The 21,017-nt window shown below is 41.7% G+C and overlaps 1 protein-coding gene across 5 annotated transcripts in view; it reads left to right on the top strand.

Annotated features, from left to right (window-relative positions):
* The window catches only part of RGS22 (regulator of G-protein signaling 22), a 94,792-nt gene that overhangs the window by 12,530 nt on the left and 61,245 nt on the right, over positions 1-21,017 (top strand). For 4 of the 5 annotated variants that reach the window (XM_019551224.1, XM_019551213.1, XM_019551210.1 and 1 more), the window contains exons 4-6: positions 5,013-5,234; positions 10,537-10,622; positions 16,483-16,648. In XM_019551224.1, coding sequence (XP_019406769.1) covers positions 5,013-5,234; positions 10,537-10,622; positions 16,483-16,648 — 474 coding nt within the window. The remainder of the gene's footprint in view (positions 1-5,012; positions 5,235-10,536; positions 10,623-16,482; positions 16,649-21,017) is intronic. The other variant, XM_019551229.1, reaches the window with a different exon arrangement.

The following is a 21,017-nucleotide window of genomic DNA, read 5'->3' as shown; positions in this document are numbered from 1 at the left end:
CCTATCTTCAAGCATGACCACACCCCCCATAACTTAGTGTTGTCTGTGAACTTGGCCAGTGAGCTCTTCACACCCCCATCCAAATCATTAATAAAGATGTTGAAAAGTACTGGATTGAGCACTGACCCCTGTGGGACATCACTGCCCACTTCTTGCCAGGATGATACAGATCCATTCACTATGACTCTCTGGGTTCTGTCTTGCAGCCAGTTTCTCACCCACCTGACTGTCTTGGAGTTAAGCCTACAGTCCTCCAATTTTCTCACAAGGACATTGTGGGCTATCAGATCAAAGGCCTTTTGGAGGTCAAGGTATAAAATGTCAACATGATCGCTTGTGTCTAGGTGGAGAGTTACCTGGTCAGAGGAGGAGTCGAGGTTGGTAAGGCAAGACCTGCCCACGACAAAGCCATGGTGGCTGTCATTCAGAATCTTACGTTCTGGAAGCTCATCGCAGATAGACTCCTTGATGAACTTTTCCAGGATTTTCCCTAGGATGGAAGTTAGGCTGATTTGGCCTATAGTTACCTGGGTCCTCCCTCCTGCCCTTCTTGTGGGTGGGCACAACTTTGGCGTCTTTCAATCATCAGGGACTTCTCCCAAGTGCCACAAGTTGTGGAAGAGTTTTGCCAGGGGTTCTGTAGTGATTTTGGCCAACTCCTTCAGCACTCTTGGATGAAGATCATCTGGTCCCTCTGACTTGTATACGTCTAATTTTTGTAATTGGTCATACAGTAATTGTATGGCAATAGTAGGAAAGTGATTATTCCTACCATGCTTATCTTCTGCTCTACCTGGTGTGGTTTTTGCCTTGGTCCAGTGAAAGACTGAGGCGAAGTAGTCATTCAGGAGTTCAGCTTTCTCCTGGGTACTGATAACCAGCTCTGTTGAGTTGTTGAGCAATGGCCCCACATTTGTTTTCCTCCTGTTCCTTGTGTGAGGAGCCACGGGGGTTATGCCTTGCTGCCGCTTGCCCAGCCAGTGTGGGGGGGTGCAGTGCAGGTACAGCTTGCTCCAGGCAGCAGCAAAGCATAGTCCCCACTCCCAGTGCTCTGCGTTCACATCAGCACTGGGAGTGTGGGCTCTGTTCTGCTGCTGCTTGCCAGCTGGCGTGGAAAGCAGAGGATGTGTGTGCAATGGTGCTGGGAGTGGGGGCTATGACCTGCTGCCGCTTGCCCCCTTCCGCCTGGAGTGAGCTGTGCCTGTATTCTCCCCCGTGTGTGTATCCTACTTTCCCAGGAGCAACCACAAGTGTACAGATATTCAGGCTATTCCTCCCAGGGTAAAAATGGCTTCTCCAGGAGAAAAAAAAATGGGGAACAACCAGGGTTAAATCACAGCAAGGAGAGTTTCTCCTGGGAAAATGAATGACTGTACATGCTGTGGTTTCTCTCAGACGAGAACATAGCCCTCCAGCATCCCCTCCTTTTTCCACCCAGGGAGACAGCATGTTGCTCACTGGACTTTGATGCTTCAGCAGGGAGCAAAGTACACCCCTTCACAATCCCTATGTTGTGCTATAGGGGAACACAGGCTGACCATGGGCAGTCTGGGTCAGCCAGTCAGGAATGCCTGCTGCCACCTGTTGCTGGGTAGATTAAGGGAGCCTGATGAGCAAGCTGAGATGTGTGCACAGGGCAATGCCTTTGACATCACAGCATCAGCTCTGCAAGCTCTCCACTCGTCAGGGCCTCAGTAATCAAATATCTGTACATGTGGCTCTGGGTAATTTTCTCTACTAGGAGGACAAACCTGAGAGAATTTTCCCAGATTATTTGAACGTGTGTATAAATATACTGAGAGTAGACTGACTGACAGACAAAGAAGGAGCATTTCTTCTATGTTATTGAGATCTGAGATGTTTGCTTGTAACTTAGTCCTTATTTATAGTTGGGGGTGAAATGTTGGCACTGTTGAAATCAAAAAGAGTTTTGCCATTGACTTACATATAGACAGAATTTCTCACTAGATTCTCAAAGCTGTTTAACTTCCTCTACTCCACTTATTTTCTGCCTGGTCAGGGCCTTCTGACAGGTGCAGTGTCCTCGTTCAGTGTTTGTGGGGTCAGGATGAATGATTCTCCTTGGGGTGTGGTGAATATAGGAGAATTCTTGAATGAATTTAAGTAAATTTGACAGCTATAAAGTCATGACCTATAGAGATAAATGCGCAATATCCTAGGAACATGGAGAGAGATGCTGTTTTGTATTCTGTTTTGGGAGGAAAAAGGAACATTGGCCTCCACTACAATTAATGTGATCGCTCATAGGTTTCTGAACATTATATTTGATTTGTTCTTCATCCAAAAACATATTCAGCTGTTTGCATTTAACATCTGAGAAGTTATTTTGCTGTCAACCATTTATGTCTGAATGTTTACTTATTAAGATATCTCCCATACAGCAGTGTGAAAACAGCATTTGCTTGTCTGTACTTTGCTTAGTGACTTTTCTAAAATTGAATGAAAGTCCTGCATACTGGAATATATTGGTCGCATCTAGTGTATTTTAGTTCTCAGCAAAATTTATGGCTTACCAAAGCAGGAGAGTGTTCTGCAAGAACGGCTAAACCAGGCCAAAATTTACATTTCAAATTTTACCGTTTCTTTTTTCTTGGAAGGGTTTTGAGTAAAGAGTAGGTCTGGATTTACTGCATATTTTGTCATATTTGTAAAATTGTTATAGTACACACTTTCATGAAGAAATCTCTGTTGTAATTTTATTTAACTAAGAAGTAAAAGTTTCCTTCTCCAGAAAAGTTTTATTTATTCTGAGATGTTTCTCTTTGAGGCTCTGATGAAATTATCTGTTTAGTAGAGTTTTTTGGCTTTGTGTGTGTGTGTGTGTGTGTGTGTACATGTTAAGTCTGGTGTCAGAAAAATGCATCTTAGATTAATGTATCTGTTTTTGGTCTAATATGCATTATTTGAAGTCTTACTTCTTTCATTCCATTAGTAGATGTGTCTTGTAAATGATTTGTGGTCAGACATCCAAAATGACAGTACAATTCATATTTAAAAGTTGTCATTGGCATCTGTTTCACTACATTAAAGTTGCCAGATGTTTTTTGTTTGGTTAATTAGAAAGCATATTGAAAAATCTAGACCTAGAACTGAGTTACTAGAGATTGAGTAAAAGTAGATACGAGTGATAAATTAATGTTGTCTTTGGTTAGCTTTCAATTTAAATACCATAGAACTAAAATAAACTAGTAATGTCTAGTCAAATAGTTCCAGATTATGGAATTTACATGCCTTGTTTGCTTTTTTCTGCAAACGAGTCCTGCTTTTTATTTTTTTTCTCTCCCTTTCCCCTTTAATAAAGCATAGGAAATTAAATAATACATTTATTTAATGTAAGCATTATAAAGGCTTAATCATTCAAAGTCAGGAATTTATAAAAATTAAACATGAAGGTAAATGAAATTTGCAGTTATTAAGTTGGGAGGCATTCTGAACATAGGAGAGTAAATACATAATACTGAAAAAACCCAAACCAAACCCAGTCTTAAAATTGCACCTTAGTACTTGTAGAGAAAAAAGCATCAAGCCCACAAAAACCTGGGAAGTATTAATGCTGAAAAGACACAGGGGTGACAGCATACAGAAAATTAGACATGACTACAGTGAAATCAGGCAGCCAACCTGGCCAATACAGTTCTGGGGTGTTTGGTTCTGATCATATAAATCCTGAAAGGCATAGGAACTATTTATGCTTAATTTAATCAAATGCTAAAGTACTTTGGTGGTTCAGGGCCTCTGCATGAAGATATTGCGGGATATGAAAGAAATATAGAGCCTTTCCATTAGTCTAGTGTAACCAGACTTGAATACTGTGTTTAGTTTTGGGCATCTCATTATTGCTAAATCGTGGGAAGTTCAGAGAAGAGCAACAAAAATGCTTGATTTCAGTGTGGTTACTTTATATTTATACTGGTGTGAAATGAAACCGGATCTCACCAAAAGAGACTAAATTCAGTTAATATTATTGTGTGGGAAAAGGAGATAGTTACTAGCCACTTCAAGTTTTTGTCCTCTCATTTTTTTTTTTTTTATTATTTTTTCCTTAAAGCAGAATGCCTCCAACTTCATAGTGAACTGTTTGTATGTTTTATAACATAATCGTCATTTCTTGAAGTTTGAATGCAAAAGAATTAGTTTTGGTTTACAGTAAAAAAGACAGAAAAAACTAATGATTGCTTTTGGGTGTGCACAAGCTTTTACTCTGCTTTTAGGCATGCACGTGTATGTGAAGTTGACAAAAGTTGCATGTACATAGCTGAAGATGGGATTGGAACTGTTGTACATAGGTCATACAGTCCCTAATTGAATTGGTAGTATATGGTAATACTTGAGATGGGAATATTAGTCTTGACTTTTACTAAGTTTTTGATTTACTAGAATTTATATGAGGCCACACAGGCCTTTAAAATAAATAAATAAAATTCATTATATGTGAGGTAAATTCACTGTTATGCAATCAGTGTGGTGGAAGCCCACAGCCAGCTGCTTTGTGCGGTGCACTGTGGGAGTGACATGCACCAAACTATAGTCTCCTATGTGGATCTGTGCTCCTTGCTTGTTGTCTGCAACACGTGTTTTTGTAGTTGCCATCCCCATTATGATAATGCCCTGTGCTTGTGTGTACTGTCTGCTGCTGAGTACCAAAATTGTCTTGTAAAAGTGATAGAAATGGGTCTGGGGGTCAGTACAGTTGAGATCTTGGAATGTATCCCTATTTGTTACACTGTAAAGTGGGTTCCCTTTATGTGAATTTGAGTTATGCGGTGTTTTCCAGGAATGCCTGTACAGTATAAAGCGAGGGAAATCTATACTGGAAAACCTTACAATGAAAAGAGAGGGGCAAGTATGCTCTAAGCAAAAGTCCTGAAACGAAAGAGAAGGAAACCTATTTATATCAGGTTCTGTTCTGTAGGGTGCTTTTATACTGCAGAAACAGGACTTCTCAAATGAAAGGTTTCCGTATTATAACTTTTCAAAAATTTCTTTTGCAGACCTTTGCACAGCCAGTTAAATTTAATCCTGATTTTGGGATTTTTGAAGTAATTAATGACACCCCTCTGCGCCTGGAAAGCCAGCTTAAAAAAATACTGCACGCTCAAAAACCTCCAAATCCCATTTACAATGTTACAAGGAAGGCAAAGAATGATGGGCAGTTCTCCAAAAAGAGCAGTGCTTCTTCAGACCCAAATATTAACCCAAATTACAGGATTATGGTAAGCATGTTCTGTCCAGTGCCTTTTATTTAAATGTTTTTGTAGACATTTTGACAGCAGTTACTGTTGTGTTTGACTTGCTAGCTTGGGGAAAAATGTTCATTTGTACAGTATTAGGAAAATACTACAATGAGCCAAATTATGCCTTCAGATCACCATGTGTCTCATACAAGTGAATTTAACTACATTTGTACATCTTTTAGACCAGAGTTTAGTTGTGTGGCCTGAAGCTTTTTAATATTAAGGAAAAAATGTTGCTCACTAATATTATAACAACAATTAGTTTACTGGTGATCCTTGGAATGTACACATTGATTGAAACTAACGCATCTCAGTCTTCTGCCTTAACTTGTGCCTAGCAGTTGTGTGGCTATGAGCTCATTCATGATCTGGCAATATGTATGGGTCTCTTCCGTTAGTTTTCAGAAGACTTACATATTTAACTCTTGTTAGCCCTGATGGGTAAAGCTAGCATAAGTCACTAATTCTGGCAAGCAAGAACTGACTTAGCTAAGTGGATGTTTTGGAAGATAGAATAAATTTCAGGGAAGCCTTCTTCTCCTAGTGTTGTGTAGCCACTACCTGCTGTAATATTTTACTCTGCTTGCTTTAGTGGCTCTGTCTTTAGTTTTAGCATAGAAATGAAGTCAATATTAACTGTAAGTATCTTAGAGAATACAAGAGAGTACAGATAGCTTTTTAAGTAGTCCTTGGAGTTTTCCTTTAAATTGTACTTTTGCAGAAGAAAAGTACATTTCAGCAGGCTGTGGTACTTGATTTAGTCACTTATGCTAGTGTGATATAATCAAGAAAGTTATGTGACTCCAGTAGACACCATTCAAAACTGTTCTAATGTCTTAGGGCAGTGGAGGGCAACCTTTTTTTGGCAAGCGTGCTACAAATTATCCCTCACCTTTTCTGAGTGTCATTCAGATCCTTATCCTCTGGCTGATCTGAGGGGCATCAGGTGGGCATCTTCTTTATGTTCTATGAGCATCCTGGGCATCTCCATTCCTGGTGGGCATCTTCTTTATGTTCTGTGCCCTATTCTCCCCACCTGATCTGATGCTCTGCTTTCTGGTCCCTGCCCTGTCTACCACTGTGCTGTCTGGCCCCGTTCTGAGCTGCTGGGTGTTGCATGCAGAAAGTGCATGTGCTGTAGGTTGGCCATGCTTGTTTTACTGTGTTTTGGAACTAATCAGCTATCAACCTATGCCATGGCCAGGTAGAAGGAAAATCAAGGAGCTGTAGCTGATTGCATCTCCACTTTGTTAATCATGAGCATTGTGAAGCAGGATACCATAATACTTTGCTAGTAACTATACAGGAAAAATACTTTGGTTAAAGAGGAGAAAGAGTAAAACCACAACTAAGGGATTCCATAGAATCTAGAAAAATACAGATCTTAACTAGAGAGACCCACATAGTTGAGTCAATGCCAATACAAATCTCAAGTATCAGATTGTAAGCATATTAATGGGGCTATATTACTGGCTTCCAGATCAAAAAGAAAAGTGAATGTCCAATGCTGAGAGAGGGCAAAAAGGAAGCAAAATCTACCACAATGCTAAAAATAGGGGACTTTCACTGGTTACTGAAAAACTGGTCAAAGGGCACAGTGGAAGAAAGTTTTTCAGCATTCTGAGTGATTGCTTCTTGGAATGGCTAATTTGAGATCACACAGGAAGGGAAGCTATTTTTAGTCTAACTGGTACAGATGACCTAATATCATAAGTGCCAATAGCTGAATCAGTAAGTAATGTTGGCCACAATGTAATGAGGTTTGACACAGAAAGGTCAGGTTGACTACCAAAAAGTGATTAAGAATCACTGCCTTGAAATAACCAGCTGCATTGATCTCAGTGGAATTGAAAAACTGAATATATCCTTCTCTGTCACGTCTTAGGGTCTGTGGGGTTTTGGCTGAGCTTCCCTGTGCATTCTTGGGCTCCATATCCCTAACCTTCCCCACCTACTATTTCCTGTCACATGAGTTGGGCAGAGGACAGTACTGCCCTATTTTGTGTTATATAAGGGCCCAAGTTATTTAATGACAGACATGATGTTTGTTATAGGTTATATGCAAGTTTACCAAGACAAACTGTAACATGCCAGATGTTACAGGAATTTATCCCTTGATAAAATATTGCCACAAAACTGGCAGATCCATGACAAAGAAGTTGCTGCTTCAGACAACATCTTTGTCTTGTCGGAACAAATTTAACACCTGATCAGGTCTCCAGTCCTTCAGTATCACACCCTGCTCCTCCTTACACACTCCAAGAGGGAGGCAGGAGGGAGAGAGAGCAGCTCATTATCTGACAACCTGCCAAACAGCAAGTTGTCAGGGAGCTTGCAGTTTGCCTCACCATAGTTGCAGTGGTGGCAGAGGCTGCCTTAGGGGTGGGATGGAGGAGAATGCCAGCTCTCAGGAAGCTCAAACATCAAAAACTTCAAAGGACTTCTGAACTGCCTGATTGCCATTACATTTAAAGCTTTCTTGAGATTCCTGAGAGTGGGGATGCCCTGGCAGTGGCACTCTCAGGCAGCAGGAGAGCCATGAACTTTAAAGGGCTCTTGGGCTGCCCATAGATTCTTTAAAATTCCAGACAGGTTGGGAGTCTAAGTCCTAGGAATGCCTACTAGGAAAGTACTCAGGTCTCAGGCTGCCCACCAGTTGCCCACTCCTCTTCTCCCAACCCCAAGGGACAGAGAGAATGACTGGCTTTGGGTGCCTCTCAGACCTGTAAATGTGCAGGTGGCAAGCAGTTGGAGGCCACAGGGCTCTGGCCATCTGCCAGCTAGATATTGTGGTCATGGTGGAAAGAGTTCATGGTGAAGCCTGTCAGTTGACAGACTTCACTGGAGGCTGGGTGATCACCCCAAAGCTAGACAGCGTGCCTTTTGTGGCAACTTTGTTGTCTTTTGCCAAGGGTTCTTTGAATATATGGCTGCCCATACTGCTTTAGTTTTTGTGGTACTACAGCTGTTGTAAAACTACAAACCTCCCCACCTCTCAGAGCCTTAGAAGTGTCTCCTCTCTCCATGAGGTTTTCCACAGAAGGGAGGCACCATGACCTTTGTGGTATGAATCAGTGCATTTTCAGCACTTACATTATACCTTGTTTCAGCTTTCTAGTTTACTGGATGGGTGATTTGGATGCCCCATCAACTTCTGCTTAACGTCTGTGAGACCAAACATTAAAGCCATGCCTATCATATCAGCATGCCAAAAGTCAGTACCATATCTGTACAAAGTACCAGAAGTCAGCCAGATTGATTTTGTCATTCCAGCAGTCATAGTCACATCTCACTCATAGTGATCCCTTACCACTTGCATCCATTATTTCAGTTCAGATCAGAGTGAAATTTGATTTTTCACTCTTTGTTTCTTCTGGCTCAGCTGACTGCTTATAACCTTGTTCAGCAGGCGAGAATGAGAATTGTTTGTTTGTAAAAAGCATCTTATGACTTTGGCCTCACTGCAGAAATTGTTGGTGAAACTGTGAATCTTAACATCCACCCTGTTTGCAATGAGAACCAGTCTGAATTTAGGCAGATGTAATCTGAGGGGAATACATCTTATGGTCTTTTTCTCTATTCTCACTATTCTCCCAGCCTATGAAGATCGACAAGCAAGCAAGGGGGGAAGGGAAACATGCTTGCAAGTTGCAGATGTGGGAATATGTGTATGTTAAGCTATGGTCAATTAAGAATCAACCAGAGGGTGAATTATATAATGACAGGCATATGCTGAAGGGGAGAGAATCAGTCACAGGTGGAAAAGGAAATCAGATCAGGTTTTGAACCTCTTACTTTCCAGTCCAGCAAAGCACTTAACTTCAGTCACATGAGCAGACTGTGAGACTTTCCACAAGCTTAAAGTTAAACACGTGCTAAAAGCTTTGCTGGATTGGGTCCCAGCAAGGCCTACGGCTAACTGGTAACAAAGGTAACAAAATCCACTGGATTACATTTAGACCTCTTTTTCTGGGTGTTCTTTTCCTCCAGATAATATATAATTAATTCTGCATAACATTCACTCAGACATAAACATATTATGAATAACTTTGATTAAAAAAACTGGGACATGTTTCCATTGGTACATACAAATTGCAAATATTTTTCTTACATCCAGAGAAATTGGCCAAAATAAAGAGACAACTTCTATATTTCCAAAAACTTATCAGTTACCAAAAGAGGCACATACTATAGTATGGAGAATAATTAGTCTTCATCTCCACAAATTACACTATCTGACCCACAGCCAACATAAGCTTTCCATATTTTGATATATTTTCTTCTTCTTAAATGAAACCACCTACTTTGCAAAGTAGTTTAGATTTTTTAATCCTCTAGAGATGCATATGAAGCAGAAATAACCCTTGCCCTTTATGAAATACTAGATCATAGAAAGAAAATGTAAGTTCAAGCCCATATGTACTGATTGCCTGGGGTAGCAAAGAGCTACAATATCAATACTGCCTGTCCTTTACTCATTTTTGTGGACAACTAGAGGATTTTATTCTCTCAGGAATTCAATTTCCCCAGCAACCAGGTCACTGAAAAGAAAAATACACCTCAAATAAATGAAACCTTAACTCTTAAGAATGTATACATTTGTTGATGGTGCTCTGTGTCAGATTCTTACAGATTCTGTGTTCATTTCTTACAGAGCCAGTAGTGGGACCTCAGTTTTCTCTCATTTGGGCTGGCATAAATCAGGAATAATTTCCCTGAGTCAACAGAACTAACTCAGCCTACAACTGATTTAAGAGAAAGCTGTAGTTTGTTAGTAGTTTTTTTTAATGCTTTTTAAATTTTTGTTGTTCTTTTTAATAGCTACAGTTTCCCTGCCATTGGGGAATATATTAAGACCATTTAATTGCTTCTTCACTCCTCAGAATATCAAGAAAAATCCTGACTATTGTTAATATTTTATTTTATGTTCAAGTTGATAGTGTCTGCCACATTCTCTATTTCACATTATAGATAACTTATGGGCATCTGATATTCTAACTGGCACGTTAAATTGTACATTACAGACCTAATTCATTCTTTCATTTGCTATCTTAAGTTGCAATGCTTCTATTTATGCAGGTTCAAGTGAGATCAAAACCAGGCTTTCTCAACTATTTATAGGAAGATAAACTAATTTACTCAGCTGGGTGACCTATGTGTGTGTGGAGGGGAAAGGGATTGTCTTTTCAACTGATAGTATCCTATCAGTTAAGTATGTGGCAAGTAAAACCAGAGGAAGTTAAGATTAACATGGATGCTTGGTCTTTCTTTCTTTTAACAGTGCCTTGATCGAGAGCAGGGAATTCAGTGGATTAAGAAAGAAAGACTTCCAGCATTTCTAGAAAGTGATTGTTACTTTGAATACAGGTATTGCAGTCTCTAATGCAAATTCAAATGTTAAATTTGTTTATTTTTTCTCCTGTGTCTAATTCATCTTGACACTTCACTTAAGGCATTTTCTGAAGCATTTTGTTTTGTTTAACTCATTTCATTTTAATGACTTGGTTCGGTTAAAATGAATTGAATGGTATTTTTATTCTGTTTCTTTTTCACTCAGTAATTTTTCTTGTCCAGAAATTACATACCGTATTAATCTGCTAGAGAATACTACTGGTATTTATCTATGTGTAACTATCTGTATTCCACAGAGGTTGTAAGTCTCTTGCTGTTGCACGCACACTAGTGTCTAGTTACTGCAAATGAATGATTTGAATTAGAGGAACTTGTCTAGAAAGGACAGACTATTCTGTCTTTCCATTCTGTTCCTAGCACTTGATGAAGTAGGCTATCTCCTACAAAAGCTCACAGCTCTCTGAACCAGTTAATCTCTAAGGTGCCACCCTGACTTCCTCCTTACTGCAGAGTAAATTTACTATGAATTTACTAGTATCTCTGGTAAAATAATCATGTAGAGTGTCTTTATATTCAGTTTGCATTTTTAAATGTTTGTAGGAACTGCAACTATATGCAAGATACTGAAGATGATTTGTACATCGGAGGGGAAAATTTACAAAGGATAGCAAATCAAAGGAAAGCTGTACCTTCCTTAAAGTAATGTGCATGTATAAGCTTCCTAGAATGTTATTAGATTTGGTCTTTTGATGTGGCAAGCAATTTTTTTGTTCAAACAAAATATAATTATGGCAAAAGTTTTGTTATCCGGCACCCATGGAGAATAGGGGGTGCCAGATAACCAAATATGCTGGTTACCTGAGAGGCCCGAACAGGCATCTTTTCCTGTTTTGGCCTCTGCCCCTCCTGCCGTGTCCAGTGCACCGCTGTCCCTCCCGCGATGTCAGTGTTCAGAGGGACAGAGAGGGGAGCCCCAGGCACACTCGGGACAGGGTGCTATGCCCCAGGCCATGGGGGCTCGGCAGCATAGGCTGCTTTGCCCTGGGCCATGGGGGCTCGGCAAAACCTCATGTGCCACAGTGGGCAGTTGTGGTTTCGCTTTTGCCACGTCAACTGGCATGCCAGTTAATAGAGCTTGCCAGTTTGTAAGGTGCTGGATAAAGCGGCTCTTGCTGTACATGGAATTAAATGTTAAGCACATGCTTAATTCCTATTGTAGTCAATGTTCAAAGCTGAGCTAAACAAAATGAACAGAGGTAGGAGAGGAGAGGAGAAATGAGTCGAACCTTACACAGCGCATCAGGTCTGAACTCTGCCATGGTCAAAAACTGGGGAAGTTTAAATTTGGCGTTGGACTTGGAGACAGAGACAGACTCCATGGCTCAAACCTAATGTATATTGAGCCTCACTTTTGGGAGAATTCTTCCATCTGTAGCTATAGTCTACATTAGAAATGTTTACTGGTAAAATGCATGCCAGCTTAGATCTGTTTCAGTAAGATGGTGGTCACAATTGGGTGTCTTAGCTGGCAAAGTGCATTCTCACAGCAGGTTGTATTGGCAAAAAGTATATAGCCCTGTGAAGAGGCTTCCTAGAGCTTACTATACTGCCATCTACCAGGCTCCTTGTAGGATTTTTTTCCATTGCATTGTGAGCTACTAGCTCTCTTCTCAGTCTTGCAGGACTGGAGAGTCAAATTCCAAGAAAACCTGTGCTTCCCTCCTGTAATTTAGTCTATTTTTATCCTGTTTTTCAAAAGTTTCATGGTTGTTTTCATCACATCCCATAATTTGATCTTCCTTACATAGTTTTCAGTCTCTCTGACATTTTGCTGTCAGAAGAATGAATGTTGGACATATCAGTAGAGTTCCCATGGCTGGTTTTAGATGCAGAGTAACTGATACTTCTGAGCTTGTGGAACTTCAAAATTATCTCAGTGGCTCTCAAACAGCTGCAGCGATAATTAAATCCAGAAGAAGATGATGCAGGCAATTAATGAAAGTCATGAGGTACCAAAAGCCCATTCTGACCAGGTGCATATGGTGAACTAGCACTTCTTGGCTTGTGAAGCAAACACTATGTGGCAGAACTGGATGATGCTGCTAGCCTGGGACAAGCCAAATTTTTGATTATGGACGATCTTCCTGTGCTGTGTCCCAAGCCCATCCCAGCCTATCAGAGACATGTAAATGAGAGCTTCTAACCACTGTATTATCAGTTCAGTGTTGAAAAGTCAGTGTTAATTATCCAGGTGTAGAGAGCTGTTAAGCATTTCTTCCTGCACAGAATTGTGACAGAGCAATGGTAAGAAATAATAAATGGGTTTGACTCAATGGGCTTCCCTAACTATGGTGGGGCAATAGACAGGGTGCATCCCAGTTCTGATTCCTTTCCCCCTGCATCTGAATACATGAACAAGAAGGACTTACGAAAGGACTGGTGGATCACTGGAGCAATTTCACTAACATGAGCATTCATGGGCAGGGAAAGCTCATGATGCATCTTTAGGAATACACAACTTTATGAGAAGTTTCACACTTTTTTTCCTTGACCAACAGATTCACTTTGGTAGGGTTTCACAGACAGCTGTGATTCTCCAAGATCCTGCCTTACTCATGAAGCCATACGCTGGGCAGCTGGACAAGAGCAAGGAACATTTTAACTATTGTCTGAATAGGTGCTGGATACGTGCATTTGGCAGATTAAAGGGTTGCTAGGATGTCTTATGACTAGGGTGGATCTCAGTGAGCCAAATATTCCTATTGTTGTTGTTGCTGCACATGGTGTTTTATGTAATATTTGCAAACCAAATGGGATAATCATTACCAGCAGGGTGGAGAAAGGAAATGAAAAGACTGTCTGCTGAATTTGAACAGCCTGACAAAAGGGCAGGTCCTCTAATAGAGTCCATCCAGGCAGTGTGCAGTTGGAGGCCTTAAGAGAAAAATTGACTGTGTGTCCTAGCCAAACTGGATGCATGCTGCCTTGCATTACTTCATAATTAAACTGTACATGGCCAAGTGATGACTTGTTATAAATTTCTATGAATCTGACGAGGGATTATTGAGTGAGGGACTACATCTTGGTACTGTGAGGCAAAGAAAATAATTTATGGTTTGCACAGCATTATTATGAAGTATTAAATAACAGACTGTTCAAGCAGAAGGCCCACATGGTGGCTGGTCTAGATGGATTACATATCAGTGTGGGTGTTCCCCTTTATTTCCTGTGGAGTTGAGTGCATGGGGTAGTGTTGCAGGGCATAATGGCACATTGGCCTCAGGAAAGACTTTGTAATTAGTGTAATGCTGCTGGGATATAGGCCTCTTTCAAGCTTTTTGGGAGCAACTTAATGCCTTGGTGCATTTCTTGATGCAGATCTTAGGAAGTCTTTCTGATTTTCCTTAAGCATACCCACCTTTCACTCTCTGGTCTTTGCTGTGGACTTGGAACTCTTGAGCAGATTTGTCTGACCTTGTCCATTCCTTTTTTTCTTCCTTTTGAAGGTCAGGCTTTCAACACAGGTGGAGGCAGAATCCCAGCTGATATCACTGATTAAAAAAAATCAGACAGACATTGTTAATGGACTTGCAGACATTAGAACGTAATTACCAACACCGGGAAAGTTTTACCACATAGGGCCCTGCTTCAGAGCAGTATGACAGCTAAGCCTGTGAGCATATTGTGGTAGCGTTCAAGCTAATGAGGTGTGGAAGTCTGGATATAAAGGGTCCTAGATAAATGTAGTGAACATTGTTAAATAATAAAAGGCATCTGTCACTTTGGAGGGCATGAAAGACCCCACAAAGACAAGCTGAGGTTCCCAGAGCCTCTGTGCTGCCTGCTTCTTCAGAATGATGGAACACCTTAGCTAGCTGCTGTTGGCATTTGAGTGGTGGAGGCAGAAGATTCAGTGTACACAGGGGGTGATGATAGGCACAGGGACAAAAGTAAGTAGGGGAACTGAGAAATAGGGAATGGGAGAGAATTGAGGCAGCCACTGATAAGTGGAAGAGAAAGTTAAAAGTTCAGAAGTGAAAACAAACAGTACATATTTCTTAGTAAATATGAATAATTTTGGGCATGTGTAAATATACTAATGAATTGATAATAAATACAACAAACAAAATAGCATTGTAAATTGGATCCAGGAAACTGGTATCCTGGCATTTGGTGCTGATCGCAGAGTGAGAATTAGTTGAAGCATCAATAAAGCTTACTCTCCTGTATGTCAAGGTCTTGCTGTGGGTGATTCCTCCATGGAAGTGACGTTCAGTTAGAAGGAAATGAGAAATCTGATCTCTCTGTGGAACAAGGTTTGTTCAAAGGAAGCCATAATGCAGGAAGACCTAACAGTTGAGTAGTGGCTTGGGGAAGTATCTTACTGCAGTAGGAGAAAAAAGGCTGCTCTTTTGAGGAACATGCAGGGAAACCTCAAATAGTGCTTGCATGAAAATGTTACTGAAATTGTGTTAGAAAACAAGAGAGGAGCTCTATAAGTGAAGAAGAGTTGTGCTCACTGACCAGCTTTGTGACCCCATTGAAAGAGTAAGCCAACAAGCCAGCAGCATTCAATTTCTACTTCTTTCATGAATCCAAGCCCTGCATTCTGCAAGCAGTTTGTTTGGGACTTGGACTTTCCGACTGAAAAACAAAAATATTTGTGTTCGTTTTTTTCCTACTGAAAAACCAAAATATTATGTTTACAGCTGAAAAACCTGCATCCAATAAGTTTACTGAGTTGTTTCTACAGTCAACTAGTCCCCATTACTGTACTGATATACTTGGAAACATTCTTTTGTCTCTTTGAGGTATTTAAATTGAATGCCCAGGTGTTAGTTTGTACTTGTTTGTGTTTTTGGAATGCGTGAAATGTAGCGGCTTTGCTTTTACTTTACTAGATTTGTTTCTCTGCCTGCCCAAAATAGTATTTTTTTCTTTAAAGTATTCAGTTATTTTTTGTTTTGCATTGTCAATGTCTGTTCTTAAAATAAACAGCTTCTTTAGGAGAACATCTGTTGTTCCATTGAGAGACAAGGACTAGAGATGGGGGTGAAGTTTTAGGGGCTGTGAAGAAAGCTAAGAGAAAAGGAGGACATGAATGGGGGAGTAAATTGTACCTAACCAAGTTCCTTTTCTTTTTCCTCCTGGTTTACATCCTTGGGTTGAGTTGGGTTGGTTCTGGGAAAGCTCCTGGTTTTCTGTGGGCTGTGCATCTTCTGTGACTCCTTTATAGACCCATCTGCTGTTGTGGCATTTCCACATGCCTTCCTCTGGACACTGAAAGGTGTCCATGGTCACTTGCAGGCTGGAGGTGAGGTCTCTGCTCCCTGTTGCAATGACCTCCGTATAGCAACACCAGCTCTGAGCTTCATGTAAAAACAGCAGCTCTTGGGGCTTCCACTGTGTGGCTCAACCCTCTTTTGTCTTTTGGTATCATTTAATACATATTGCCTGGTCTTGTTGTTTTGTCTTGTAGTCCCCTAGCTTTTGCATTTCTTTCAATATTTTGATAAATATTTTTACTCCCATAGTAGTTCTGCAGATGAGCTTGTAGGGCTCCTTCTCCACATAAACTGAGGAAAGCCAGAATTTCTTTCGAAGACCAGGCAGGAGAGGGAAGGTTTTTTCCTTAACAGCTGTTAGCTACAGCTTTATGTGGAGCCATACTTGTAGCTAGAAAAACTGAGTTAGCAAGAAGAAAGCTGTTTCCAAACTTGAAGTAGGGGTGGAATAAAGTATAAAGTAGAGCATGAAGTTACCCTTGAGAACTTATTTTTAGAGTGTGCTGTCAACTGTAAAGCTAAATCAAATGAATTTTTGAATGAATACTTAAAATGAACTACTTCTTTGTTTCCTAACATTTTAACTGTAGGTTAGCTAAACTGATATCACAAGTAGAATGGAGCAGTACTGGTATTAACTTCGTTATAGATACAGCATATTATCCCTGGATTGTGAAAAGAGAACCAACTCCTCCTCTCCCTGAGGAAGATGAAGACGAATTAATTATGAAAAAGTTTTATGTCTCACTTGGCCAGGTAAAATAAGCACAGGATCTAGGTAATGGGAAAAGTGTTGTGCTAGACTGAGTGTACAGAACTAAGGATTCACAAGTGTACTTTTGGTATGATTGGATAAATAGATCAGAAAAAGAATGCAGATTACACGGGTAGCTTGCAGAGCCTCAAACACAGAAGATATTTTAGAACATTCTGCACTCTGCATACACATGTGATTATTTCTCTGCTATGAAAAAATCATAGAATTAAATGGGGAAAAGGGACTTCAAAGGTTATCTAATCAAACCCCCTGTACGAAGGCAGGATGTGCTGTTTAGATAAGTGGGACTGGGTTTCCCATTTAATCTTTGCCATTTTTATGACTCAGGAAAATTCAGATGAACTGTTTAGAATCACACTTGTAAAAATGTGTGCCTGTAATTTTCAAACATAGTTGCTGTTGTCATGTTCAACAGCTAATTGTATGTATAAATAGTTATTTAGTAGTTTTTTGCATATGTTTGCTCTGAAGAAATATTGTGCGGTCTATATTTGAAGATTTAGATGAACTGTTTGAAAGTCAGATGCATAAATCACTTTGGAAAGAGGAGTAAAATGAATTATAAGGCCTCTCCCCCAATATACCGAGCCTATTAGTGAGCAATATATAATATGTAATCTCTACCTTAAGAAGTGCACAATCTAATTTTAAAGATGAGGTAGTAGAGAAAATTGAAAGTCTGTGGGAAAAGCAATAGAACAGCAGTAAAAACACCTGTTGATTTGTTTTGGTGTTTTTGCACATTACATGTCTGCACTCTGCTACCTTGTGGCATGGCACTGCTACCATCCAACTAGAGTGGATTCCCAGTAAGTCACAGTAAGGGATAATTCAATAGTATCTTCCCCTTGAAGTACAGTTTACAAGTTCGATAAAACATGTGGTTGATTTGGCCCTTCCAGGTTCAAGCCATTTCTGTCTAGGGCACTCCCAGTTTCCCTTCAAGCCCTGGCTCCAGGTTCTGTCTAGGTGCAGGAGAGCTCTGTCATTTTCATACTTGGCCCTTAATTCTGTAGGGAGTTATTTCTTCAAAGTCTCTTCCAAGCCCAGGTCATGTGCTTCAAGCTTCCTCAACTTGGAGACAAAGTACGCACCCTTTCCATGATGCGAGTCTTCACTACTGGCAGGTGTCTCAGCTTCCAGGTTCTTATCACTGTTTATTTTGGGCCTCTCTAGAGAGACTACACCAGATAGAACCATGGAAAATTAGGGTTGGAAGGGACCTTAGGAGGTCATTTAGTCCAACCCCCGGCTCAAAGCAGAACCAGCGCCAACTAGATCATTCCAGCCAGGGTTTTGTCAAGCCAGGCCTTAAAAGTCTCCAAGGATGAAGACTTCACCACTTGTCTAGGTAACTTGTTCCAGTGCTTTACCACGCTCCTAGGGAGGGAGTTTTTTCCTAATATTCAACCTAAACCTCCCTTGCTGCAACTTGGGACCATTGCTCCATGTTCTATCATCTGTCAGTCCTGAAACAGTCCCACTCCATCCTCCTTGGAACTACCCTTCAAGTAGTTGAAGACTGCTATCATATCCCCTTCTCAGTCTTCTCTTCTACAAACTAAGTAAAACCAGTTCCCTCATGCTTTCCTCAGAAGTCATGTGCCCCAGCCCCCTAACCATTTTCATTGCTCGCTACTGGACTCTCTTCACCTTGTCCACATCCTTTCTATAGTGCGGGACCCAAAACTGGCCACAGTACTCCAGATGTGGCCTCACCAGTGCAGAACAGAGTGAATAATTACTTCCTTTAGTCTGCAGGCAACGCTCCTACTAATGCAGCCCAGTATGCTGTTAGCCTTCTTGGCAACAGGGGCACAGTGCTGACTCATCCATCTTATTGTCCACTGTAACCCCCCAGGTCTTTTTCTACAGAGCTGCTGCTTAGCCAGCCAGTCCCCAAGCTATAGTGGTGCATGGGATTCTTCTGTCCTAAGTGCAGGACTTTGTACTTGTCCTTGTTGAACCTCATGAGATTTCTTTTGGCCCAATCCTCTAATTCATCTAGGTCACTCTGAACCAAGGTTCCCCTTAGCTGTGTGTGTGCGCAGCTGCGCACAATAAAAAATCTTGACGCACACAAACTTTTTAATGCCACACACCTGCCCGGAGGGGAGCTGGGCTGCAGCTTCCTGTAAACTTTGGGTGTGGAGTGTGGCGGAGGCACCAGTGCTGGCACGGGACACCTTACTGGCGGTAAGTTACCCCTCAGCTGCACAGGGGCTGCCCCGCTCCTCAGTGGACCGGCATCCCCGTGGGGAGGGACAGTGGTGCGGAGCAGGCAGCAGCTCCTCCCTGAGGTGAGGCAGGGCTGATTCAACCTGAGGTAAGCTGAAAGCAGTTGCCTGCTTTGGCATTCATCCAGAGGTAGAGTTCATTTGCAAAGGGAGGGGGGTGAAATATATATATATATATTGGAATGGGATCTTTGACCCCCAAGCATTCAGGAGGCTTTGGCCTGCGCAGCTCAGCCAAGAACACACTCCCTTGACTTGTCCTCCAATGTGGGGGAATCGCTTCAAACCACTCACATGTTTTTGAGTCATAGCAAGAGTGACCTCAATGTACATACACCTTACAAAGGAGCTTTCCTCACAGCCTGGGAGGAGGGCGGGGGCCTGGCCCCTGCTGGGAAAGCTGGTGCGTGGGGGCAGGGTGCATTCCCCGGTTGGCCCCAACAGTCGGTACACTCTTTGGAAATCCACGTCAGGGATTTTCCTGCTGCTTGGCCTTCCTGTTTCAATCTTGGGTCAGCTGTCAGAATAGTGCTGGCCCTTTGTTCGAGGACATCTCAGAGAAAAGCTTACTCTTAAGTTAAGCCTATTTGGCAGGCTCCTTTTTCAGACCCACTGGGAACTTTACAATAAACGGCGTGTTCACGGACCAAAGCGGCATTCTCACAGATCACTACACCTTAGAGGGAACATTACTCTGAACCCTAGCCCTAACCTCCAGTATATCTACCACACCTCCCAGCTTGGCGTCATCCGCATGCAATCCATCTCATTTTCCAGATTGTTAATGAAGATATTGAGCAAAACTAGCCAAAGGACCAATCCCTGGCTTGAAACTGGCTGCCAGCTAGACACTGAGCCATTGATTACTACTTGTTGAGCCTGTCACTCCAGCCTTTCTATCCACCTTGCAGTCCACTCATCCAGCCCATGCTTCCTGAGCTTGCTTGCAAGATTGCTGTGGGAAACCTTATCAAAAGCCTTGCTAAAATCAAGTTATATCACATCCACTAATTTCCCTGCATCCACAGAGCCAGTTATCTCATTATAGAAGGCAATCAGGTTGATCAGCCATGACCTTGGTGAATCCATGCTGACTGTTCCTGATCACCTTCTCCTCAAGTGCTTAGAAATGGATTCCTTGAGGACCTGCTCCATGATTTTTCTGGGGACTGATGTGAAGCTAACTGGTCTGTAGTTACTTGGATCTCCATCCCTTTCTTCAAGATGGGCACTATATTTGCCCTTTTCCAATCGTCTGGGACCTCCCCCAATCACCATGAGTTTTTAAAGATAATGGCCAGTGGCTCTACAATCTGCAATCGCATCAACCAACATACTCAGGCTGACCTTCCTCTTGTTGCTAACATACTTGCAGAATCTCTTTTTGTTACCCTTTGCCTCCCTTGTAGCTGCAACTCCAGTTGCACTTTGGCCTTCCTGACTTCAACCCTGCCTGCCCAGGGTTCCATCTGCATGACATAACTGCTACAGGAGCTGGGCTGGAGCCATGACCGGTACCCCAGGCTAGAATGGGGACAGAGCCTGCCAGCATGGAGTGAGGATAAGGCAGGGTGGGAAGCAGGGACCAGAGGCTGGCAGGGAGGCAGATACAATCAGAGGGTAAGCTTCTTGACCTTCCCACACTGCTTCCCCCCCCCGCAGCACTGGGGGTGTAGGGGATGAATATTTGAATTTGTGTAAATATGTAACATTCATCAACTTCCAAGGATAAACAGATAATCTCTGAGTTTTAGAAGTTATATCAGTTCTAGCTAGTATACGGATTCAAAGACGACCCTGAATTTAAGATGACCTGCTAATAATTAGATTCTGTAGATGAACAATGAATAGATTTCTTATAATTTTCCATGTATAGAATCTAATTATTGGAGGGTCATCTTTAATTCATCCCCCTACCCCCACTGCTGCTAGGGGGGGAAGGTGATTTCATAGATTTCATAGACATCAGAACTGGAAGGGACCTCGGGAGATCATCGAGTCCAGCCCCCTGCCCAAAAGGCAGGAAGTCAGCTGGGGTCATAGGATCCCAGCAAGATAAGCATCCAATTTACTCTTGAAGGTGTTCAATGTAGGTGCTTGAACCACCTCC

The sequence above is a fragment of the Crocodylus porosus genome, unplaced genomic scaffold (assembly GCF_001723895.1).
Source record: "Crocodylus porosus isolate Cpor-Errol unplaced genomic scaffold, CroPor_comp1, whole genome shotgun sequence".
In the NCBI taxonomy this organism is placed as follows: domain Eukaryota; kingdom Metazoa; phylum Chordata; order Crocodylia; family Crocodylidae; genus Crocodylus; species Crocodylus porosus.
Note: the sequence above shows the minus strand (reverse complement) of the source record. Positions and strands in the feature narration are given on the sequence as shown.